Source organism: Echiichthys vipera (assembly GCF_963691815.1).
Source record: "Echiichthys vipera genome assembly, chromosome: 9".
Classification (NCBI taxonomy): domain Eukaryota; kingdom Metazoa; phylum Chordata; class Actinopteri; order Perciformes; family Trachinidae; genus Echiichthys; species Echiichthys vipera.
The window spans coordinates 8,492,109-8,518,647 of NC_139834.1; the positions used below are offsets into that span (position 1 = coordinate 8,492,109).

The 26,539-nt window shown below is 38.3% G+C and overlaps 1 protein-coding gene across 1 annotated transcript; it reads right to left on the reverse strand.

Moving 5' to 3' along the window:
- Nucleotides 1-2,357: 2,357 nt before the first annotated feature.
- spats2 (spermatogenesis associated serine rich 2) lies at nt 2,358-24,639 on the reverse strand. Its single transcript, XM_083920193.1, has 13 exons — nt 24,536-24,639; nt 21,070-21,367; nt 20,149-20,228; nt 18,707-18,815; nt 17,951-18,000; nt 17,452-17,674; nt 15,814-15,993; nt 15,527-15,662; nt 10,798-10,856; nt 7,378-7,487; nt 7,002-7,104; nt 5,570-5,715; nt 2,358-5,471 (listed from the first exon to the last, which is right to left on the reverse strand). Exons 2-13 carry the CDS (start codon nt 21,092-21,094, stop codon nt 5,214-5,216), a joined length of 1,479 nt encoding a protein of 492 aa, XP_083776319.1. The 5' UTR covers nt 21,095-21,367; nt 24,536-24,639; the 3' UTR covers nt 2,358-5,213.
- Between the last annotated feature and the right edge of the window lie 1,900 nt (nt 24,640-26,539).

Genomic DNA, 26,539 nt, shown 5'->3' on the forward strand with positions numbered 1-26,539 from the left:
CTACAAGAGTTGTGTTTAATACCAGGAAGTGGGGAATCTATTTAACAGGCTCTTTCTGTGAAGTCTGTTCAAATTTAACAACGCATTTAGTTTTTTCTGCTTCACGGCTTTCTTAGAAATGTGAAGTGTTAGAAATGCTCTGTAAATTTACCTGAAAGCTTTACTAACGTTTACTGGCAAGTAGGGGCTGTTCCCAAATGGTGTAATGTCTCCATCAGCATTCAATAAAGAGGCATCCACAGGACAGATGACATTTTTCGGTAGATTTATTTGTTACCTCTGCCCATTCTCGTGAACGCGGTATCTCAGGAAGCCCTGGAGAGATTTTCTTCAAGTTTGGTCAAACTTCACTGTGACATCGTAAAGTAACAACTCAGGAACTGAAGTGGAGACATTTTGTCGGATACTGAATTGGTTCTTCGTTTTGAAACTTGATTGTACAGATCTAAATTAAATATTTGATGTACATCTGGACCGTTTGGATGTAAAGTGCAACTTGGCTGGTTTGGCGGAAGCAGACAAACACAAACTGTTGATTATAGTTTGTTTGTTTGTCAGCAGAATTACAGAAAACCTACCTGATTTTCTTTTTTAATTGTATCTTTATGGACAAGTAAGAACACTCACATAGTAACATTTGGTAGAAATAAAAACACATGTCCTTCAAGTTTTGTTTGTTTGTTTTGGGTCCAGAAGAAAGAAGGCAGCACCAGACATCCAGGCAAACGAGTCCAAAGAGAGTGTAGTCATGGGTCGTGCATCCGCTTACTTCATCCTTTGTATTGCCCACCCTGCTCTTACTAAATCTAATTTCACAGCAGCTGAGACAGAATAACATCAGTGGATATTCATGAACCTCTTGAGGAGAGTACTGATACTCACCCCGGGGTAAACAGAGCCTGATGATGGTCCGATTTTCAAGTAAAGGATGGAAGTTTGCAGAAGGGGCCAAAGGAGAACCCACTAAATAAAGGAGTGAAGTGGATACATAAATTATTTTTCACTCACTTCACATGTTTTGAATCAAAGCTGCAGCAGTGAAACCACTCACACTCCTTGTCTGTGTGATGATTCTCTGCCTTTACTTCCACTCTTTATTAACCTGACTCTTCCTGGTGGAGGTGTGGTGAAAGGCGGTAATTGCAAAATTATTGTATGATTGGTACCGTTATGTAAAATATCTGGATAGTTCTTCCACCGCACCTCCATCGTCTGTAACCTCTTACGACAGTCGAGGACAGGATGCCACTCTATCACAGGGCCCACACATTGAGATAGACAACCATTCACACCTGTGGGCAATTTAGTCACAAATTAAACTTAACACGTCTTTGGACTGTGGGAGGAAGCTGGGAAAAATGCACACAGACACAGCAAGAACACGCAAGTTCAACCCAGAAGGACCCCAGGCCAGGATTGAACCTGCAACCCTCTCAATCTGAGTAATGTTGCCCTCTGCTGGCTGTTCGGATACTGTGTGCACAAGTGTAATGTTTTGGGTGCAAAAACCAAAAAAAAGAAGACATTTCTAAATGTTTTATTCTGCAGGTCTGTGTTTTTATCTACAATAGCACCTAGACTGGACAAACTTAGACATCCATTATGGGCCAGCCTCTTTATTGTATTCTCTCTTCACCAAATAACCAATAAAGAATTTCACCAAAATCTACGTTTGACTTTTTTGACATACTATGCCACGACCTTTTTGGGGGGCTTATTTTTTGGACACTCTATACTTGTCCTTTTTCTGATTTCTTTTAACACATTCTGTCATGACAGGCATAGAAACGCCATCTATCCTGACTGATGCAAGCATTTTTAAGACATTTTATATTTTTACTTTTATTTTAACTTACTATACCATGACTTTTTGGGGGGAGGGGTGTTGGACACTATTCTGTGAATTCCTCGGACACACCAACTTTCTAAACATGTTTTTATGACATACTATATTATAACTTTAATTACATTTTTTTAAATTAAAAGTTGTTTTTACAACTTTTTAATTACATGCTTTATCATTGGACAAAGGGTATAAACCGTTTGAACTGAAAAGTAGCAGTTGAGTAAAAAAGACATTTGCCTCAGAGTTAAATGGAAATACTCTACTAGTACTTCAGCAAACGTCCTTAGTTGCATTCCAGCACTCTTTTTGCAAAAGGACTGTTTTTTTGAAGTTCAGTGTTTCAGATGTTTATTTAGAATTAATAGTGAAGAGAAACTTTCAGAATAGAGTCAGGGAATATGTCGATGAAATGCTGCAGCTGTAGATCCCAATATGCTGACGTACTGTAAAAAACAAACATACACAGTCAGTATTGCAAACTGTTTATTTGTAGTAAATGAAAAGTGTGCAATTCAGTGAGTGGGGAGAAAGAGAGGAGAGGGTTGTCGGGGACGGTCGATGTCTTTGGTCCATACTCTGGTGGAGGGGATGTCAACGAATCAGGGGGAGACAAGAAAAGGCACTTGAGTTTACAGTTGTCTCAGAAAAAGGTCGTCTTGAGAAGGACACTAGGTCTACTGGAAGAATGAATGAACTGGATGTTTTAACCTCCATTATGCCTAATATGAATATCACATACAAAATGCCCTATGCGAGCACAAAATTATATAGCTACATATATGTATATACAGTAAGGAGTCAGAAAATAAAGTAGGAACAAATAGAATAAGAAGTGGTGAAGTGTTGGATTTATCCCCTTTGGAATTGTTTACAGGCCGAGGAAAGAAAAACAAAAAGGCAGCAACTTCAAAACAGGATGAGATCATTTCTTTGGTGATAACCTAATATTCCTACGGTCTGGAATGTGAAAACAAAGAAAGTGTGTGAAGTGAGGCAGACAATATCTACCCTCTTTGAGTCTTGATTCAACAAATCCAGCGCCTCCAGAGCACACTAGAGATACGCTGGATAAAATGAAAGTCTGCAACTACTGAGACAAACTTCTACAAGCTACACAAAAATGAGTTACGCTTTGTCAGAAGTGTTTTCAAACTGTAAGAACGGGAATAAGCGTATTTCCCAAAATGTCAAACTATTCCTTTCAGTCAAAAACATATTGATGCTTCATTACAGCACATATCTACCTGCCTAAGACTGCAAACAAGTTCATGCTCTTCTCTCCACAATATCAACTAATATTATTACTGAAATAAAGATTTTTTTTATACTTAAAATAATATGAAAGAAGGAAACAAAAAGGGGGGAGAGAACTTTTTAAAAACTAATTTAAGAAAAAAGAAAAAGGTCTGCTTAAAGGAAGACGACACAAAGGAAATGCTGCAATTATGTAACAACAAATGTCTGACACTACAGCCTTGCAGCTCCACATACTGTATGTACATAACTACACGATAAAGAGGTGAGGAATCACCAGGGGTCCCGTTCTCTTTAAATGAGAGCCCACTGCGAGAAAAGCTTGAAAAACACGCCGTGTCAAAACATCAGCAATGAGGTATTCACCAGCTTTTTGTTCACAAGCTGTGGACACGAGGAGACTTTCCCCAACAGCAAAACAGCCTTGAAGCGTCGACTTATCTCAGAGAGAAAAAACACGAGTACAACCTTCCAATTCATTCATCAGTTTGTTCAATTTTACGTTCACATATGGGATAAAGTGAGAATATAAAAGAGGGGGAGAAAAGAGCTTATCCTCACACGTGTATTTAGAAATCGCACTTCTGCTCTACAAGTACCGTCTGTTTAGAAAGCCGTCTTGAAGGACGCAGACATCCACGTCTAGAAAAGGCAAATGTGAAGTCTCTCTGTGACTAAAGGCAAGCACATCATTAATATGCCATCCATGTGCATAAAACAACACAAAGAAGAAAACTCATCAGAATAAATGTCAAGGACTTAATAGAGAACAGCATGTGGACATTTTCCTTTGACGTGAGTTTTAACATATTTAATAGTATCCTACAAAAAAGGTAATGAGCCCTCTTTGTTACAAAATAACGGACAGCCAGCCAACAACAGCACACACGATAACCGCTGGCCAGTGGGAGGTTGATGCATCACTTTCTTAGGCAATATTTAAAAAGGAAAAGCTCGACATTTCTGGGAAATGTGCATATTTGTTTTCTTGCAGAGCATTAGATGAGAAGATTGATACCGCTGTCATGTCTGTACGGAAAATATGAAGCTACAGACAGCTGCCAATTAGCATAGCTTAGCATAAAGACTGGAAACAAGGGGAAAAGCTAGCTTTGATCTGCCTGGCACATATCCCCCGTAAAACCACCATGTGTAGGTTTTACACTTCAGTTTTCTGACGAAATAAACAAGATAGAACGTTTTGATTAGTAAGGTTTGAAAAGGGGCTGGTAGGCAGATTCTGTTGCATTAAGACAGGAAACAAAGCAGTTTCCACCTGATTCCAGTCGTCATGCTAGGTTAAGCTAATCCATCTTTTAATCTAACCCTTGGCAAGAAAGAAAACGGCCCATTTCTCACACGTTATAACCATTCCTTTAAGAGGGCAACGGGGTTACTGTCAAACACATCTCATTCCTAGTGTTTACAAGTTTCCTATGGTTTATAGCAGCCATACGAAAAGCGGTGTTACAGTTTGATATGTTTCTTTTTTTTTTTTTAACCATGTAAAGATTAACGATAGTCTGTAGTGTTGATTGCAAGTCTACTCTCCTGATGACAAAAATCTCTGTTAATGCTAGAACTACTTTTGCACTTTCACTACAATTTCCACAGTGAAGGCATTGAAATGGTTCTGGGAGACGAGAAGAAAAAAAAAAAAAAAGATCTGAGGTGCAAATCAGAGAGCTGACAGAAGCCACAGCGAAAATAGAAATAGTACTAAGATTTCAACTTCAATAGTGCACAAATTGTTGCAGGTAATCACGTTGGTCTCTGGCAGACAGCTTAACGGTAGAAAGTAAAAACAGAGACTGACGACAGCGCAGCAATGAGATCTCTCAAAGGGGGCCTAAAGATAGAAGCTGTTACCTTAACCAGGATGGGAGAGACGCAAACAGGAAGTGTGATTACAGAACCGCGAGGGCTTTTCAAGTTTGAACGATGAATGGATTGATGTAAAGAAGTGGCACTACAGCTCAACTGACAGAAATATGTAAACTTGTATTCTATTCTTCATTTAAAGGAGTTAGTAGAGAGGGGAGAGCGTGGAGGGCATGGGGGAGGGGAGTGCAAAGGTTAGTAGATGGGTTTGATTAAGCACGGGTTTCCAATGTCAAGGGCAGTGCGTCCGCGGAAGCCTTTGGGGCAGCCCGTTGTGAGAAGGTCGGTCTGGGTTGTAGGAGGATGTGGAGGAATGGTTGGGACCTCTGGAGCTATGCGAGTGCTGCGAAGGGCCAGAAGAGCCGCCGTCACTCTGGTAGCGGTGGTTAGCACGGCCGGCGTTCCTCTCATGGTAGGAACCGCCGTTATACCTCTGACCACCCGAGTGATACCCTTGGCCCTGGAAAGTACGCCTGTTGCCTTGGAAAATCTGAGAGGAGAATTAAAAAAGAAAAAAAACAAACCCAGTGAGTTATTTACATTTGCTGAAGTAGGTCAACATCTTTACGGTCTGAATAAAAACCTGACCTGTTTGTTTGGTGGAGGGCGGTTTTCACTGGGGGTGCTTTGGGTCTGGGTGGGAGGAGGAGCCTCCAGCTGCGTCGGGCAGGTGACAGAAGAGGACGTGGAGCTACAACGGGACCGATTTGAGTAGCCTGTACGTGGATGGTAAACTGTAAAAAGAAAGGATAAATCACCAACAGCACAACCTGGGGCCTCATTGAGCACGAATACTGGACTATTACTCCTAGACTAGTTTGGTCCTGAATAAAACCCAGAAAAGGCTCTTTTCTAGCCTGGTCTGTATTTGGGATTTTTAAAAAACTTTTATTTACTCAGAAAAGTTTTGAATTTGCAGGAACGCCCCAAGCTTCTCTAACCTTGAGGGCATCACTACCCTGTTTTGGGGTTTAAAGCCTGTTTTAATAGGTAACTTTTGAATGAGAAACATGATGATATGTTTGGTCTTCAATCAGAAGCTATGGTCTTAGACTTACTGTCAGAAACATCCATCAACCGGCCGATTCAGAGCTTGTGTGAAGCTTGGTCGCAGGCTCACATGCAATGAAAGAGGATATTGTTTCTCTGGGGAAAAGGCATTTCACACTCATTGTTTTGAAGCCTTAATGATCTTTTATGTTAACATGCTGCAGTTGAAAATTTGTTGCCAGGGGAATCAAAAAAGGTGAAAACAATTTACAGTAACGGCATCCATTTCCTCTCCAAGTCATTTAAACTGACACATTTCTAATCAGCCAATCACATGGCAGCAACTCAATGCACTCAGGCATGTTGACATGGTCAAGACGATGTGCTGAACGGGGAAGAAAGGTGATTTAAGTGACTTTGAACGTGGCGTGGTTGTTGGTGCCAGACGGGCTGCTCTGAGTATTTCAGAAACTGCTGATCTACTAGGATTTTCATGCACAACCATCTCTAGGGTTTACAGAGAACGGTCCCAAAAAGAGGAAATATCCAGTGAGAGACAGTTCTGTGGGCGCAAATGCCTTGTTGATGCCAGAGGTCAGAGGAGAATGGCCAGACTGGTTGGAGCTGATAGAAAGGCAACAGTAACTCAAATATCCACTGGTCCCAACAGAGGAATGCAGGAGAGCATCTGTGAGCACACAACACCACCTACTTTCTAGGAGCATAAGACCACACTGACACTTTATTAAGCACCAGATGCACCTAATAAAGTGGCCGGTGAGTGTATTTTGTTATCTTGTTTCGACGTATTCTATAATAATTAGTTTACTATCCAGCGTGAGTGTCCTTCCAGGCTGCTGACAGACTGTAATTGCGGATGTGACCTTGAAACTGAACAGCTGTAATGCTTTCTTTTGTGGTTTATGGAGAAGGTGTTTTGTTTCATTAAGGAATAATAAGATGGGGAGGAGAAGTCTTTCCAGAAAGTTTAAATTTGATTTTGATCAAACAGATGAAAATGATACTGTACCTGATCCAAACCCTGTGATGCTCGTCTTCAGCGGTTCAAGATCAAATGTAAATCTTACAGCTTTCCCAAGGTCCTCATCGTATTTACGCTCACTCACAAAGTGCTGAGGGAGAAAATATATGCAGACAGATTATATGCATCATCAACAAGCTTCAAAGTTCAACAGCTAAATATATTTGAATTCAATTATTATTTTGGTTTGTGGTTCACATTGGAAAAGACAACAATGCAACAAATGAGCGTTTAAATCTGGTAATTGCGGATCAACAACTAATACCCACTTCACATTAGTCTGCTGTGTGCTAAATGTGTTGTTGATTAAAACACTAAGAAAGAGAGACGAGTCCAAACTGCAGCAGCAGAATTGTTGAAGTACCTTTATGTCGGCACGCAGTTCAGTCAACTGCTCCTCAGACATGGATGCTGACTGGTCCGTCAGCCGTCTGAGCTCCTCCGCTCTCTTCTGCCGGGCGTCCAAACCCCCCACTGAAACGCAACAAATGTGATCTTTAACTGATGTGAACAAAGGTGAACACGGTTTTATGAAATCAATAAGAGGACCTTCAATCTTTCTTGTGCATGGTGTCTCTGTTTCAGAGTGCAATAAAAACCGACAGAGGTAACTCTCTGTTGTGTCTTCTACATGTCAGACAGCAACAACAATTCTTTTCTTTACTGATTAATCTGCCAATTACTTTCTTGATTAACCGTTTGCTCTAAAATAAATGTCAGGAAATGCCCTCCAGTTTCCTTCAATGTTTGTTTGTCCAAAAACAGGAGGACACACAGTACCTAGAGAAAGTCCCGATACCCTTTTGAAAGTCTTTTTTGTTTTACATGAAAATACATAAAATATATATTTTTCCAGTGTGATTTACACATTTTGCCTTACATCACTGAAGTGAATTTTTTCTTTTTTTTTTTTAATTCTGAAAATTAATAAAAAATGTGACAGTGACGCTGGTATCGCTTTCACCTCGAAAATAGGTGTGATCCGAGCAAGGGGACCAGAAGTAGGGAGGGGGCCCGCCCACTTTACGGCCCTGGCCCTGATTTGGCGTCAAGGCTGGTGAGAGCGCATCATAAGATGGTCTACTTATTAAAATGTTATCAAAATGTTCTGCCCGTTACTGTACAATTGATATTTCCTGATGTCCCAGTAAGTTCTGTTTTCCTGTGAGAGCTCAGCTGTGCTCTTTTGATATGACAAGTACAAAGTACAGTTGACTCAGCATCTAAAAAGGTAAACAAGGTCAAAGATAAAGCCATTTACAAATCCTGATACCACGTACACTGCTGTTCAAAATCTCCGGATCTCCGGCCACTCAAGCTTTATCGGGTACAGTCAGATGTCTGAGAGGACTGCTCTGCTCCTCTGAATGGTCTTTCATGCTTTCATCTTCTTTACAAACATGTTTGTTTGTTTTGTACATGGAGAACTAACTCGGTTCAGAATATTTTCACCTTGCCGTTGTTTTCTGCTCTCAATTGTCAGAATACACTTAAGCAAATATTGTTTTTTTTTTTAAAAGGTCTTAAGGCCTTTTTTTTCTATTGGGGGGTTAAAATATGTTTGCTATGGTCCCGTCCACAGCAGTACTTCTGTCTGCTTAGCCACATACAACCAAACTTTAAAAACTAGAACTATCCCTTTAAGGAAGTCAATGTAGGAAGAAGTATTCAGATATCAACAAAACTTCACAGATAAATGTTTGCAACAATGTAGGCCTCCCACGTACCCCAATTGGATAACTGTAAGTGTGTGCGTTTTATCCCCCATATGTCAAGTGTCTTAAATGTCTGATGTAATCTGTGTCAAATGCCTGAAGTTTTTCTGAAATGTGTATATGTTATATATATATTTTTATTTGCCACAAATGTGTCTGTCAGAAAAGCCTGCAGAAGAAGAAAAAGATGAAAACGTATAAATGACTGCAAGAAAGAATTTAGGGGACAACTAAAACTAACTTACTTTTATTTAAGTATATAGTTTAGTTAAACTACTATACTTTGATTTGCATATTGGTCATGCTGACGAAATTTGACCAGCTCCGATTAACGTTACGTGTTCTCGTTTGCTTGTACAGCGTACAAGAGCCATCACCATGTGATAAATCAGTCAGAAATAAATTCTCTCAACAAGGTTCCTAAACCTTTTCCAAAGTCAAGTTCGAGCACTTCATTTCAAAGTGCATTTCCAGCACCTTACAGCTGTGGTAAACAACATATTTGTATACAGTACATACAGTATATTCTTTATACTTATTATTTCACTTGATCATCACTTTAAATTAGAATTTATTGTGCTATAAACAACAAAAGTTATGTTTTGTAACACCTTTCTACAGAAGGAATTCTGTCTACGGACAAAAGAATCATAAAAAAAAAAGTCATTTTAACATGTTAAAATTTGATTTTCAGTCTCTCAAATATGGAGATCTTCTTTTCTCTGTGTTATAATATACATGCTATCCAATATAAGTGGAATTTCAAGCAGTTTCAAACACTTTATTGAAAATCCAAGCACTTTTCAAACCGTGAAAACACCGCACTAAAATTCAAGTGTTCAAGGATTTCCAGCACCCGTACGAACTCTGTATAGTTGCAAGTGGCAGCACCGCACATCATGCTGTGTTGGCTGCAGTATTCAGGGAAAACTACGTTAAAGTTAACCTAAAAAGTACATGACTTTGGTTTGCTGCATAGACTTTAATACATATCAGTAAAACGCTTCACCAAAGAACCAGAAGCTCAAGTCCTCATTATTAAAAATAATCACTTTTACTGTTGCAGCAGGTAAAAGGTGGAGCTAAATTTGAATTACTTTATATACTGCCAAAAGAAAGTCTCATCTTAAATCAATAATAAAACACAATTTATTAGTTGATTATATTTTGATAATATGCAAAGTAACTAAAAAAGTAACTAAATCTATAGATAGTGTGGTAGTAGTATGAAGCAGCAGAAAATGGAAATACACAAGTAAAACACCTCAAAATTGACGTTGTGGAGGGCATTATTTCACCATTTTCTGATGTCTTGTCAGCACATTATTCATTGATTAATTGAGATTGATTGATCGTAAAAAAAAAAAAAATGTTAGCTGCAGCCCTAAACATCAGTAGTAGCTACAGTACTGTTACTTGGCAGCACTGGTGCCTACAGTACAGATCAATACGGACAACATACTTTTTTTTTTATAATTTGCCATTTGTATATCTACATTCAGAGCTGTTGATCAGTTATATTTTTCCTTGAGATCAAAAGGCTATAAAGGGACTCTATCAGTTATAAGTCTTACACAGGTAGGAGATTAGAAGAAGGCAAATTCTGAGGAAACCATGCTTTTGTACTGTGAAAGAAATACTTTGTTTTCCTCTCAATTCCCCGATCACCTTGCACAAAGACAGCATTGAGTCTCCCTTGACACCTGACACTATTCACTTTTTCCAGGCTTGGAACACACAACACTGAACACAGAGGACGGGGGAGAGCGAATGGCCTACTTGTACAAATATGCAGTCTTGCTCTGTCATGTTACATACACAGTGGTATGCTCTAGGTATACATCAGGACCCCGGGGGCACAAGTGCAGTTTTGAAGAAACTGGGACGCACAACTAATCTCTTTTACTACTTCTTCGGAAATGTTTCAGGTCAGATTCTCCGAGCCCTTGAGCCAGGTGATCATTATATGTGAAGAATACTAACAGCTCCCGGGTGCGTACATATATATAACAAGCAGGGTTTTGGGTCAATGTAAACACTTGGGGGAAAAACAAGAATACAGCACTTACTGGCATCTGCCTTCACTTTGTCCATTTCGCCAAGTAAAGTCACTTCTCTGTCCATTAAACTAGAAAAAAGGGGAGAAGAAGAAATATTGTGAACGCTGACTTTGCACTGAGATAACGCAGCAGTTTTAATAGCATTAAAACAAAGAGACGGCTGCACACTTTGGGATCAGAACCACAGCAGCAGTCACTGTCACTGGATGACAATGCAAAACAGCAAGTGCAGTATAATTCAACAGTTAAAAATTAATACATGAAAGGAAGTTCTATAAAGTGTGTTATTAGCAGTTAAGTATACTGCAGCTCTCTCTCTCTCGTGCCATAAAGCAGCATCGTCCGTGCCATTATCAAATGATAAATCATAACTTTGAGTGTATTTTTGTTATTATGCCACAGTCAAGTTTCTCAGCAGCTACAAAGACAAAAAATATCTGAGGGATAAAGTTAATTTAAACCATGTTATATTAAGTATGGTAAAATACTGCTCAGTTTGTATTTGTTTTGCGGTACCTTTTAACCCTGAGCATTCTTTAAACAAAGTGCTCGTTGGATCATCTGAAAAAATATGGGATGACTTGCATCGGACAATAAAACAATCACACTCCTTTACCCAGCAATTTGTCAGGTGTGCGGAAGAGAAACAGTATGCAGGTTTTTGACTTTCTCCCTCAGGCTCTCTTTTTCATTCTTTGCACAAATAATTCTGTCACTTCTTGTTTGAACAAACGAGCGTAAAGCCACGTATGCCTTCGAGGGAAGACTGTCCTGAAATCTGCACCGTTATCCTAACAAAACCATGAAAATGAGAAATACTCCCCTGCGAATAATTCACATTAAAACTACCCACACGGGCATTGATGCACATTTATGTCTGATCCTTGTCAGTCTCCTCCCTCTCTCCTGCAATCGCCCTCTTGCGCCACATAATAGCTAATTAAAAACACATCTGATAGTGAGTGTGTGAGTGTGTGTGTGCATGCGTGTGTCAAACTCAAAAGGACAGAAGCATCACGCCTGTAAATGACACCCAACCATGGTATTGGCTCTCAGGATAGTTTTTTTATTACATGACTAATTTGGTACAAACATTTAGCCACCAGTGAGACGAATAGCATTTCTAGATTTACTCGTACCCTGAGGGTAACTACACTGTTTGACGGCTGGCGTGGTGACGCTGGCATGAATAAGGCTGCACCCATCAACAATTTTTTGTCACTCATTCATTAAACAAAATCTTTGACAGTTTTGAACATCTGTGTGATCCTAAAATCAAACACTGATATCTATTTATTCTAGTCTGTGTATCTTAGCAGGTGATAAGATACACACAAGGTGTTTGTACTGCAGCTTACAGGGTGTTTCACTTTCATCCCATTATTTGTTCGCAGAGGTTTCCTGTCTTTTAAAAAGCTAAAACATGACATACGAGAGCTTTCTGAGAATCTACAACCTGTACTGGATGCTTAAAAATAAGCAGTTTACAATGTATCAAAGACAAAAACAAAGTATCTTATTCAACAACCAAAGTGAGTCTCCGGACAATGCAGGGCTCGACAGAAACGTGGTTGAGAAGTCTCTCTGCAACCAATTTTTGGCCTTTGGTTGTCCTCATTGGCAACCACTTTTAACACATATAAAATAGAGACCACAAACAGCGAGACACGCACGCCAAATGAAATAAATGTTAAATATTTGTTGCATTACTGATATTTAAATATTGCTGTTGGAACTGGGACAACATGCATGTGTGCTGGTGTGTTTATTCTTGTTTGCACAGGCATACGTCTTACAGACGACGAATGCACAACGCAAATAAAACGGTGAAAATTGGTTCAACTGACAAAGAACAAGATGAACAAAAAACTATAGGAAAAATTGTAAAAAAAGAAATTGCCACATTTTCATTATCAAACGGATTTGACTGCTCAAGATGACTACAAAATGGCAACCATATTTTCATTGTCTGCAACCAAAAGCTGAACTTTTAATAGTGAGTGTTGAGCCCTGCAGTGTCAGGAGAATCAGGTCCTGAGATCGATCGCCTGGAGTTTCTCCTTCACACATGCAGCACACAAACGGAGACCGCTAGTGTCGGATGTGTTCTCACTTACTGGAAATACTCTGTTTGGTTAGGGGGCGGGGGTGCCAGGTAAAAGGTGCACGAGGCAGGACATGAAGCAGATTGCACTGCGTCAGTTTGCAATTTGTTCACAAAAAACACAGTCTCTTGCTGTTGTTTGAATCTGTCGTCTGATGATTTTGGTGTCGACAGTTTCGTTGCCTTCTTTATGTCCCTTAATTTTCCCTCTCGGAGGTTTGTTTTTCCCCGCAATTTGTTGCAGCAAGATATAAATGTCCCATTCATTCTCGGAGAATACACCGGAGGATAAATGCTTGATGCTCGGTCCGACTGAATCGGACATTTTAAGTTACCTGCCAGTTAATGCCTATGTAATTTCAGGTTTGCAGAGCATGAGGGAAAGAACACACCACAGAAACGCTGTCAGAGCCTCGTGGGAGATAAAGGGGCTGAACACCAACAGAACAATCTGCTTTATGTCAAAGTGACTGAGTGAAACTTTTCAGAGAGAATAATGAATGAAGGATCTCTCTATAAGAAACCCGACACATACTAACAATACTTGTATAGTTAATTAAAAATATATATATTTGAGGAATACACTATCAGAATGCAGTCATTTCTCTTTAATTGTGTTTATTTCTGAGTCAGTAAGTCAAGGTTTGCAGTAGAGTATGTTAATCCCCCACCTTATCTCCTGCTAGCATCCTCAGCGATTGCCAAAACACTCGTGACAACCATCGATAAAGTCCTCTCATCCGGCTGACCAATGCTAAGAAGATGTTATCCTGGATCTTCTCTCTTATGCGTGCTAGTGGTATCAATAAAGTTTATCAGATAATCACAGAACAAGCTAAAGTGGATGGAGCCCGTCCCCTTGCACTGAGTATTAGTAATTTGTACAGCCTAGTGACTCCTTAAAGCTTAAAACTAAATGTTTCTTTAGATGTATATAAGTGGATATAATAGTCAGTGATGGCTGTGACAAATTGATTCCACATCATTAAGAGGGAACTCACACTTATACTTTAAAAAAAAAATGTGTATGTGCAAATACACATTGCATGACATTTTGAGCTGAACTTTTGTCAGTTATTTCTGAATTCACGACAAGAACTTAAATATATGCGTTGTTGGAGATAAACAAGGCCAGATAAGGTAAAAGCAGATGAGTCTCGGAGGTAATAAGTGTTTCTGGCACACTGCAGGCTACATTGTGTGTGTGTGTGCGTGTGTGCGTGTGCGTGTGTGTGTGTGTGTGTGTGTGTGTGTGTGTGAGACAAGAGGATGGAGCACCGGAGATATTGCCGTTTGTCAGGAGCATATTTAGAATCTTCTTCTACACTTTTAATGCTAATTTGAAACAGATTCAGTGCGGACTAAAGCATTGATGTGACGTGATAATCAGACGCTCGCCTGATGTTATGACACGGAAGGTGCGTTCTAAAAATAGATTTCCATCTTGGAGGAGTCAATCCCCCGTTGAGTTATTCATGCAATTACTCGATCTGGGAAAAACGTACTCTCGCGTGACCCTCATAGTTATGCTTCACGCTGTTTGTCTATAATGTTTGACTTGTCACATCAGAGGCTCTGTAAAAGCTATCGGAGGTTCAACATATGGAACAGAGTGTCTCAGTGTCATCAGGCAGGACAAAGGTAAGAAAAATGCCCTTTGACACACAGATATTACATGTAACATGAAGTAAAGCAACAAGACTAGGTCGAAACCCAGTAAACGGCTGGACTGTGTACGGTCAATGTGCTAAATTGTGACCAATTGGGTGCCGTTCACCTGCATGTGCTGTTAGCTTGTGCATTGCATGAAAATGGTAAACTACATTTTTCATTTCTTGCAGTATCTTCAAATGCTTCATATCCCTAAAACCTGTATAACATAAGCTAAAAGGTTATGTTATCAAAAAGTAAAACATAATAATGAAAAAAGTATTGAAACTGTGTCATAAATGAAAAAAAATTGTAATATTCAAATGCTACTAAACACACGCAAAACATATTGATCCATAAGATTTCTAAATGTGGGCACATGAACAAAATATTTTAACACTCTACTATATGAACTCTGTATGTTTTTTAGTTTTTGAGCTAATTTTTATGAGCAGAGTGTAAAAGTGTTGATAGTTTCATCCGCAATTGAAATTGGTTTTGCACTAACGTCATAATATCACAAGTGTACGAACGTGATGACGCGAAAGAAGCCAGAAGCCTCAACTTTCTGCTGCAAAAGGAATGAATTCTCTTTAGGATTGTTTTATATATTCATGTAAACAACGACGGACCACGGGAGGTCTTTTTTTAAAGAGTTAAAAAGCCCGTTGGGTCAGCAATGACGACTGCTTATTGAAGAAGTAGATCAGCTGACTGACTGGCGTTAGCTGAGGCAAAGCTTCTCCCAGCTGACTGTCGCACGTAGATTCATTTTGGTACACATTCCTGTTTGAGTTTCCTTTAATGATTAGTAATCAGGGCTCAACATCAAATAATGAGTGATGGCCAGCCAAGAAAGTCCCTGAACCATTAAAAAGTACTAAAACTTTATTTCCTCAGTGTTCCTGTAAAGGTCAAATACTTCAGTCACCTTAAGATTCAACTACAAACATGACCAGAGGCAAGAGAAAGGAAAAAGCTCACCAGCTCTGGAGCTCAGCAAACGTCTGCTTCATTCTCTTGATTGAGGAGTCCATCTCCTCCTTGACCACCATCCTGTAGCGAGTCAGTGAGGCGGTGCATCTCTGCAGGTCCTTCACAGAGCGGTCAATGTTAGGAGCTGAGGGGCAGATTTTAAGCAGGTGTTAAAGTTGAAGTGATTAGATTAGATTGCACCTGTACCTCGGTAACAGCTCACTGCGCATTTGTATGATTGTATTCTAAAAAACTACATAAAGGACAAGAGTATTTGGAAGGTAAGAGTGTCTGACCCATCTTCTTGACTCCTGAGGATCCTTGCTCATCAGTGGTGGGTGGAAATGAGGCAGTGGATGGATGTGAATGTGAGCCTGGCCTGTGTCGGTTCTTGTTGCCTCTAGGGCCCTGGTGATTCTTCCCTCCTTGCTGTAAGGGGGGACTTGGAGCGCTACCTTGACATTCTGCTTCTGCACCTGTGAGAAGACGAACGACTTTAACAAGTAAAGTAAGAAGTTTCCAAACTAACTTTCCACAAAAACTGCTGAAAATAGAGATGAGCCTAATAAGTCCACAAGTTGGTCACTAGTAGAGCATCAGGCTGAGTCCTCAAAAAACGTTTGAAAGGAAGAAAAATAGTGGGATTTGATACAATTCTTCGAAACAAATTGGATATATTTGTAATCTATTGCTAAATGCCAAATTGTCGGTCACACAAAGAAACATAGAAAAGGTATTGAGCCTCACTGAAGAACATTTGATCCTTATTATAAACGATAAAAATCCCAGTTCCGCTGTTTGTGAGCTTCATTCCCAAAAATGTTATACCACTTCCAACTAAATTAGCTTGTATATGCAGTGCCTTTGTTTTGTTTCCCTGGTGTGTCATGTTTAGAGCTGGGTATCCACATTACGTCGGCCCTATCCCAAAACTGAAAAACTTTGGTAAACGCAAGAAATTTCGGTGAGTTAGCCAAATAATCCCTTTTCGGTTTCCTTAATTAGCGTCCTTAGCTCCGAGTGGCAATGTGTCGAGACATAGTGCAGAGGGAGAGGACTGTGGTTGGATTCTACCAAATTTGTGGCTGAGTTGACAAAAGAGTAGCAGAGGTTGTCGTGCATTGCATCGTGCCGGAAAAAGGGACGAGAATCATTGTGCCCTCCTGGGTGTCGTGTTTCCATCACTGACGGAACCAGAGCCGATTAATAGCTGTGATTAGGCTGCAGTATAAAGTATAAGTATAATTCCGGCGAAAAATCATCCCATGATCTTTTTCAGCACTAATAAACATCAAATAAGCCACATATAACAAAGCATCAATGAACTCCTTTCTTTTGGATTGCATTTGGTAATTGACTTGAATGGACTTTACTATGAGAGGAGCTGGTACAGGGGCCAGTAGGTAAGTCTTTCAAAACACTCTTAATAAACTCCGGCTTCGTTTATGTGTAGGGACTCTTCTCATGCTACTGCAGAGGTTTGGTGTTATTTTGAGCAGTGTTAGTGGTTAAAAAAGACGTTTTAATGACTTCACCGTACTGCCCTGAGCTAATCAGTGTTAGCCAAATCCAGGTGTTAGTGACTATCGAATTTCTACGTTAATAGTTGTTAAATGAAAAAACCTGTCTTGAAGGTTTATTTGATGTATGTAATTGCTGAAAAAGACCATGGGATGATTTTGCGCTGGAATTACGCTGAAGCAATAATTTAGACAGATCAGAGCGTCGAGTCCTGCTGTTGGAAATCAGCAGATGGAAACATAAATGTAGCAGTGTCAGTAACCATATTAGGGGACCCAAAAAATGGACAATATGACTACAGAGACGTGACACTCTGATAAATGTACAAGGCAAAATAAGAAAGGGCTGAGTCGTGGACCATTTTAACTACATGTAAAACTTTTCTTCTGTATTTCTGTCAGAGCTGTGATTACCGGTGGTTTCGGATGTAGGAGGTTCTGAGTCCAGTTCTGCTGCATCCAGGGAGGCGGAGTCCAACTGTTCACTCAGAGAATCAAGTGACTCGCCGTCCATTACTGATCCGTTGGCATGAAAGCCGTTCACCTCATCCTTGCCCTCCTCGGGCGGTGTGGCCTCAGGTGGAGCGGGCTCTGCAGAAGCCTCTGGCTGAGGCTTGGGCTTCTTTTTCTTCTTGGGCTGGACATGGAGAGATATCAGTGTCAAACATTTTTGTTCATTATCGTTATCCTAACAACCTCAGTACACACTGGGAGAAAAAAAAAATTAAGCTTAAACTCAGATTCTGGCATTCAGATTCAAACAGCGCTTTGTTGCCTCGATCCATAGTTTACAATTAATGAAGAGCACTTGAAAATCTAATTTTAACAACAATTACTTTGGAATTCCGGAGCCGACTTGATTATGCTAACTCAACAAAAGAGACATTCAATATGCAGCCTTTCAGGTTCTTACCTTCTTTTTGCCGGTGACATTCCACTCCTTCAGGATCTCCACGGCACTGCCTGAGGCACAAAGCAAACAATGACAAAGGTGACACATGACAGACATAAAACCCATCTCAAAGTCTAAATGCCCGGAGGTGTTGTTTAAATGCCCCTTAATGAGGAACAAAGCTGTGTGACGTACGTGGGACAACTTTCTTCTTCTATATTTAAACCTGCAAAACCAAAAGGCATGCAAATGACGCTCATACTTGTGAATGCAAAGCATGGCATGCATGAAAGAAGTTGTTTTCACGGTCATGTTAAGCATCAACAATGTGGGCGGCGTTCCAGGTCTGACCTAAATGCAGTAAACTAAAAAAGGTAGTACGGAAAGTATAATTGTAGTGGTGCCTTCAGAGTATTCACGGAAGTAGGCGAATACTCTAAGGTCACCTGACACTTGCACACACAAAAACATAATACATTTCCTTCCTGATGCACACTGAGAATGAATGCCATAAAATGTTATTGTACTATCTAGTTTGAAAGTCAGTCGTAATAGAAAAACAAATTCAAAAGGTTGTATTTTTTCAGGGTTAAATGAGGTGGTATCGAATCAGTGCATAGAGTCACATACTCACTGGTATCCGTACAACTCTAGATTATCACTGTCTTCACTGTCTATTGTAAAAAATGCAATGCTGCATAGTTTTAAGGGACTGTAATTAATTATGAGGAAGCTCTGAGGCCCATCATTTCACTTTTGAGGTCAACAGTGACGTACCTTCCAAGAAAGCTTGAACGGCCTTGTCAACACAGTTCTCAAAATGCTGCAGCACCAGCACGATCTCATTGTTACTTTTGTTGGGGACAACTGCCCTGACGGCACTGATCTGTAAAAAAATAATAAAGAACAGGTTTTAATTCATTCATCACAATTAATGTGTTTTAACATTTCAATAACATTTATCTTGAACCTATTAATATACTAATGTGTCCGTTTTATTTTTTGCAAACAGAGAAAGAATTGTAACTAGGATTTCCAATGCAAATATTGAACATTTTAAAAATCGTAGTTATTTAATATTATTTTTTGGACATCTAACCATGACTCGCATCATTTTTACCGGAAACATTTGTACAGTGTTTTAGCTTTCAGTCTTTATCTCCACTTACGTTCAATGTAATTCAAAATGTGTTTTAAAGCAATTCTTACGTTTCTTGCATGTGTCACAGCGATTCCCTCTAAAGTCCAACCCTCTTCCCCCTGCCTGACCCCTGATGCTCCCCCGACACGTGTGCTGAGAGAAATGCTGAGTTTGACTGCAATGGGAAGTCCGAAGTTTCGGACCTCAAACTAGGCAAAGTGCACTGGAATGGCTGTCAAAGTGGAACCTCCTACTAGTGAATTTGGGGGAAATCAACCTACCGCAAATTCGCTAGTAGGAGGTTCCGAAACTTTGGACTTCCCATGGCACTTGAACGCAGCATGAGCAGCGCAAGTGAAACAGAGCGACAGATGACAGGCAGGAAGCTCAGCAAATCTGAGAGATTGGTCAGACTTTTCAGAATTTAATATTTTTGAGTTTCAAACACCTGGTGGATTTCTTTTACATGTCAGTGTGCCATACACTCATTAGGAGCATTTTAAGATTACAAAAGAAAAGTGAATTAATGCCAGAAAGGGTAAGAATTGCTTTAAAACATGGATACCCCCCCCCCCCCCCCCCCAAAAAAAAAAATGAATTACAAACCTAAACCTTCCATGAAAGCATTACGACATCAGTGTACTGTCCAATTTTCCTTAAGCAGTTTCATTATAGATTAGCAGCTTGAAAATAGGGGACCGCTTACATTTAAGAAATTCTCTCGATATTGTATAAAAAGGACCCCAGATGTTTTTTAAGAGAGTGGTTGTTTACCTTCAATGATGAAAGTAATCTTTTTCTGAAGTAGAGTTATGGACAGTTCTTTGATCCAATGATTAAACTTTGGTTTACCGGTTTTCTTCCAAGAACATGAAATAACTATTTTTCAAAAAAATGTGAGGCAACAAAATCTTTCTTTATGCCGTTTATCACTTAGAATGAGTTAAATGTAAGCTCAATATAGTCTTCAGAGCTTGTTTAATCTCCCTCCAGAACTCTTTCACTTTATTAAATTCCCAAACTTAACGCTTTACAAAAAAAAACTACAGGCTTTCTGTGCCTGTCCAGTGCATCTTACCTTCTCCTTCATCCTCTCAGCTGTTCCTCCCTGGGACATGGCCATTTTTGAGCGAGTGTCAAACACCACCCCGGATGTGTCTGAAAACGTAGAAAAAAAACTAACCTCATTGTCTGTTCAGGCCCTAAATCACATTTGCAAACCACTGTAGAGCACCATTTGCAAAACAAATCAACCAGACATCTTCAGAGAGATTTCCTGGAAAGAGCACTCAGCTACGCTTATTAATCCAGCAATAAACGGCAGATTTGTGCCATTTGTCTTCATGTTAAGTAGAAAGCCGACGCACTTTTTTAACTACATGAACAAATAAAAGAAAACCATTGACACATTTTCAACTTCTCACATAAGTAAAAAGAAATAGATTTGCCCAGTGACGTCAGTTCCCAGCAAAACCAGCAAGCAAGCACTTGTGAAGATAAAAAGAAACTCATCACATGTGTGCGGGAACAGTCTTGGATCTGCGTCGGATTTAAATGACTAATAACCCAATCAAGGCTTCCAAAAACACATTTTTGCAAAAAGAACGACCGATTACTTTGAAAAATGATGAACAAAACAGCCTTAACCTATAGCTGAGTATGAAAAGTCAGGGTAAAGTCCAAAGTTAATATCTGGCCTTTTAGAAACGAGACAAGAAAAGAAAATGCTGGCAGAGCATTCTAGAAAAATTGCCTCGTAAAAGTTGTTTTGGCCGTGCATGAAAGTAGGTTAATGTCATTGTAAATCTCCACGGCATTTCCCTTAATAACTTTTCAGATTCACTGTAAAAGTATTAACGTCTGTTACATTACACACATTTATTCATTTCATCTTAAACTACGATTTACCTGTTACTGTACACTAAATATATATACAATCAAATATAGATTTTTTTTTAGCTAATCTCTTTAAAAAAATAATAATAATGTAAATACATACCCTTTTGGCTGTTTTTCTTTGCCATGTTGTCACACAGAAGTATCAAAGAAATGCTTGGTTTTGTTCTTCCTCAAGACTCTGAAGAAGCTGCTAATGCTTCAAATATGTTTAAGATGGTGGTCAAATAAAGGTCTCCAAGAGTGGTCACTTCCACTTTGAGTTTTTCTTTTTTTTAAGACAAGACGCCAACGAGGCCAACAACTGGCAGGAGAGTCGGAAGAACGAGGCTCAGTTCAGGCCTCCACCAGTTAGGCTAGATTTCTTTTTCCTCTCGTTTCTTCACCAAGTTGCTCCAAATCTGTGGGCGGAAAAGGGAGATTTGTTTTTTCCTTTTTTAATGGTTTTGCGCCATTGGATGAGAAAGCAGAAAAGACACAGATCAAAGTCACTGTGGCCATCAAACAAAAATGCACAGATACCATACTCCACTTTTGTAACACCTGAAAATATATATGAATGCAACTGAAATCCATTTCCTCTGGCAATGAAATATGAATGGAAAGCAGATTCTGACAAGTTACTGTCTGTCTGGCAGAGCATTCCTTGAAATAAATCTGCAGTTAATATTGTCCTTGGCAAAAAAGCCACTGCATTAAGTTTAGGGGGGAGAAGTAAGTGTGAGAAACACATCTTTGAAGGGAAGTTCCTTATTCTCAGTTCTCTGTAGGAGTGGTGGGTGATGATGTCTTCACAGTCTGGGCCCTTTGACAGCGACTGTAAATCCAATAATTTGACACACTGACAAATGTCTTTTAATAGGCATGATAAACTATCTCAACTATTCAGGATTTTCCTACAGCCAAACTCACAACCAATGGTACAAGTGTGCTTCGCTTTGCAATGTGCTTTTAATTTTTCACGGCTCATTTATGTTCCTGTAACTGAAACTTCACATGAAACCAAGAACACTGCCGGTCAAACTAGTAAAACAGAGAGGAGACATTTGTTTTAGGCCAATGTTTCACCCCAGAATATACCAGAAAATAAGTATTCACTCATTTTATCACAATAAAAAGACTTCATTTTGCCATTTACTGCTAGAAGGTGTTGCTGAAAGTCTGTAAAACACTCTTGTTTGTCTTTGACATGATGCCACCACCCTGCTGATTAACCAATACTCCACTGGTGTCTCAAAATCTCTTTCTTACTGCTACCATGTGTGAGTCAGCTTTAATTAGGTCAAAGAAAACGCCAGCACTCACAGATAAGTAAACCTCATATGTATTGTGGTGATGAGGTCTTCTGCTAAAACATGTTCATGTTTTTGCCCACAATGAATGAGAGGACTACTTATCTGTGAGTGTGGGTTGGTTTTGTTTTCTTTGATCCTTGTCACCACCGTGCACCCGCTACTCTATTCAAGATTCAGAGCTGTGTGAGCTTTAATTATGTCCCCTCTAGTCTTAAAATTGCTTCAACCAGACCTGCAGCAATCTGGACTCATTTTTATGGGCCAGCTGTTTCCCCACTTGTAAGTTTTCCTTTTCTGACCCAGCTTCTCTAGAAAGAGAAACTTAACAAGCTGTACAAATCCACACCCTGTTGATTAGGGACTTTGCGTGCCACACAGTCCTGGTTCCACCACACCTCTTCAGACGTCAAACTACGCATTAGCACAATCAACAAGTGACACTGCAGCGGCTACTCATGCGAGCACTAGGATGCATTATGTTTATCAAGAGGGATGGTGCTTGACTCTTCGAGAAGAGCCAGGTGCACAGAAAAAAAGTGCTAACTCAGCACTGACATAAAACACGGTGACAGAAAAGTTAGTTTGAATTGAAGAAGCAAGAGGGGCTTCTGCCACAGTAACAAGCCTCATACACTAAATCTCAAATAGGTAGAGTTTTAATGGAGGTGCAATTTGAAATACTTTTCATCACCACAACCAAATAATTTATTCTCCGGAAAAACAGCAAGAAACCAGCCGTCTCTGTTACCAAAGTTTTTGCAGGTAATCATTAAGCACTTCCTTAATCCAGACTAGAAAACCAGACACCCTTCATTAAAACAGGCAAGTTAATGTAATCAGATAGTGATCCCCTGTCATCAGTTTGTCGCAGTTTAGCTGGCATCTTAAATAATCAGGATCAAGTGTGAACATATACAAGGAATGTGACTCTGGCTTTTTGTCACTCTCAATATACAGACACATATATAAATATATATATTTATATATATATATATATTTAAATAAATGGCAGGATAATGAAGTTGTAAACATGATGACAACGGTGCAGAGTGCAAAGGGTGCTGGAATAAATATGGGATTATTGATGTTACAGGTTGATTTGAAGTAATTTTGTAGGGACTATAGATATTAACTGGTCAAATATTAAACTAATTCGAAGTCTGTGCAATTCAGCGTGCTGCAGAAAAAGCAAATAGCCTCCTGGTTTTTACTGCAAGATATCTGTGAAATCGTATTCAAATATCCAGACTGGTTTCCTACAATGTCAGGAAAATAGAAATACCTTAGCTTAACTGCTAAATCCCTTATGACTGTTTGAAACATTACTTTATCCAACATTTTACATGTTTTTGCTAATTCATTGTCCTGTTTTTTCATTAATACATACTTATATTTAAATCTGTCCATAGTAGCAACATGTTTGTTTACCTTTGCTCATTGGGTTATCCTTGTTTTTAGCTGTATGTCTATTTCTGTGTCTGCATATTGAGAGTGACACAAAGCTGGAGTCAAATTCCTTGTCTCCTTGTGTTCACACTGGCTTGGCCATTAAAACTGATTCTGATTAATTAAAAACAGGCAGGTTAATGTAATCAGATGATGATCCCCTGCCATTAATGCCAGTTTAACTTGCATCTTCAATAATAGTATAATAATTCAAACTCCGTGCAATTCAGTTTGATGCATAAGGCAAGTGTTTTTAATGCAAGACAGCTGTGAAATCATATTCAAAATGTCCAGATTAGTTTCCTGCAATCTCGGGAAGAATAAATACCTTTCACCATCAAATAGCCATGATAACCATACTTAAGCTAACCCTGCTTAATTCCTTATGACTGTCTGAAACATCCCCTTTAAACGTATTTTTGCTAACTTACAGCTGAATTTCCACAGCTGGGTCTCAGGTTCTCATTTCACATATTTTCACTGAAATCCGGAGGGAGGTTAACATTAGCCTGCTAACATTATCTAACGTTATGGGATTAGCTCTGAGGGTTTTCTTCATTACTGACGGCAGAAATGTGCAGTTATTACGGTTAAGCTCTCAAAATAACACTTGACATAAATGCAGCATTAAAGTGTAAACGCCTTCTTGTTCATAGATGGACCTTTGAATGCAGCACTAGCTAACACGCAGCTAGCTTTGATTATCCAATGCTGCAAAGCTAAAGCATCTCTCAGCTACTTAACCGTTCAAATGCATCCGTTATCAGATTAGTGGTTCGCTCGATGTGTTTCTCAAACACAAACGTATAAACATTATTGGATACGTACTTGGTGTTGGGAAGAAAACCGAGCAGTAGATTCTGGAAACGGGTTTTTACCGCAGCTTCTTCTTCTTCTTCTTCTTCCACCGCCAGACCGTCTGTGGAGCCAAGTTGGTCTGTCTGCTGCTGCTGCTGCTGCTGCTGTGGGGATATTTTCATCCGCCAGACGCCTGCACGGGTTGCCAGGTTTGGATTCACAGAACCTCCCTTTTAAACAAGCAGGGTTGACACCGTGAAACTAAACTAGCAGAACAAAAGTGTAGAAACATTTCGATATAAGTAAAAGTGAAAGTAACTTATGACATGATAGAAATCATGCTGACATTAGTTTATATCGTCTTATACAGTAGAGATATGTGGTGATTTATATATTTTTAACTATAAATAAATATGTTAAAATTAGTTGTATCGTGTTATACAGTAGACATATGTGGTGATTTATATATTTTTAATTATAAATAAATATGTTAAAATTAGTTGTATCGTGTTATACAGTAGAGATATGTGGTGATTTATATATTTTTAACTATAAATAAATATGCTAAAATTAGTTTATATCGTGTTATACAGTAGAGATATGTGGTAATTTATATATTTTTAACTATAAATAAATATGCTAAAATGTGTTTATATCGTCTTATACAGTAGAGATATGTGGTAATTTATATATTTTTAACTATAAATAAATATGCTAAAATTTGTTTATATCGTGTTATACAGTAGAGATATGTGGTGATTTATATATTTTTAACTATAAATAAATATGCTAAAATTTGTTTATATCGTCTTATACAGTAGAGATATGTGGTGATTTATATATTTTTAACTATAAATAAATATGTTAAAATTAGTTTATATCGTGTTATACAGTAGAGATATGTGGTGATTTATATATTTTTAACTATAAATAAATATGCTAAAATTTTTTTATATCGTGTTATACAGTAGAGATATGTGGTGATTTATATATTTTTAATTATAAATAATTATGCATAAATGTGTTTATATCGTGTTATACAGTAGAGATATGTGGTTATTTATATATTTTTAACTATAAATAAATATGTTAAAATTAGTTGTATCGTGTTATACAGTAGAGATATGTGGTGATTTATATATTTTTAATTATAAATAATTATGCATAAATTTGTTTATATCGTCTTATACAGTAGAGATATGTGGTGATTTATATATTTTTAACTATAAATAAATATGTTAAAATTAGTTGTATCGTGTTATACAGTAGAGATATGTGGTGATTTATATATTTTTAATTATAAATAAATATGCTAAAATTTGTTTATATCGTCTTATACAGTAGAGATATGTGGTGATTTATATATTTTTAACTATAAATAAATATGTTAAAATTAGTTGTATCGTGTTATACAGTAGAGATATGTGGTGATTTATATATTTTTAATTATAAATAAATATGCTAAAATTTGTTTATATCGTCTTATACAGTAGAGATATGTGGTGATTTATATATTTTTAATTATAAATAAATATGCTAAAATGTGTTTATATCGTGTTATACAGTAGAGATATGTGGTGATTTATATATTTTTAACTATAAATAAATATGCTAAAATTTGTTTATATCGTCTTATACAGTAGAGATATGTGGTGATTTATATATTTTTAACTATAAATAAATATGCTAAAATTAGTTTATATCGTGTTATACAGCAGAGGTAAGTGGCGATTAATATATTATGGGTTATAATTATTATATATACTATACATGATTAAATACTACTAATTGTGGACAAGGGGTGGGATTAAAGTTATACTTCTTCCAACTTTTTTTGTGAATTGATTTCTTTTTTTTCCTGAAATTATTGTTTTTCTATTTTTTAGGTTTTATTTTTTTTGTCTGCTTGCAACGTTATGATAGTTTATGCTTCTTTATTTTTTAAATTGTTTTTGTTTTCTGTTTTAATTGTATTTACATATTCAAATCAATTCAATCAAAAGTTCTGTATTCAAACCCTCACATAAGTAAGGG

Excerpts from the sequence above, each read along its gene's own strand:
- spats2 (XM_083920193.1), bottom strand. The coding sequence starts at position 21,094 with ATGGCAAAGAAAAACAGCCAAAAGG. Across the intron at positions 17,675-17,950 it reads ATGTCACCGGCAAAAAGAAG|CCCAAGAAGAAAAAGAAGCC; the intron begins GTAAGAACCTGA and ends CTCCATGTCCAG. Across the intron at positions 10,857-15,526 it reads TTTGCTGAGCTCCAGAGCTG|TTTAATGGACAGAGAAGTGA; the intron begins GTGAGCTTTTTC and ends CCTTTTTTCTAG.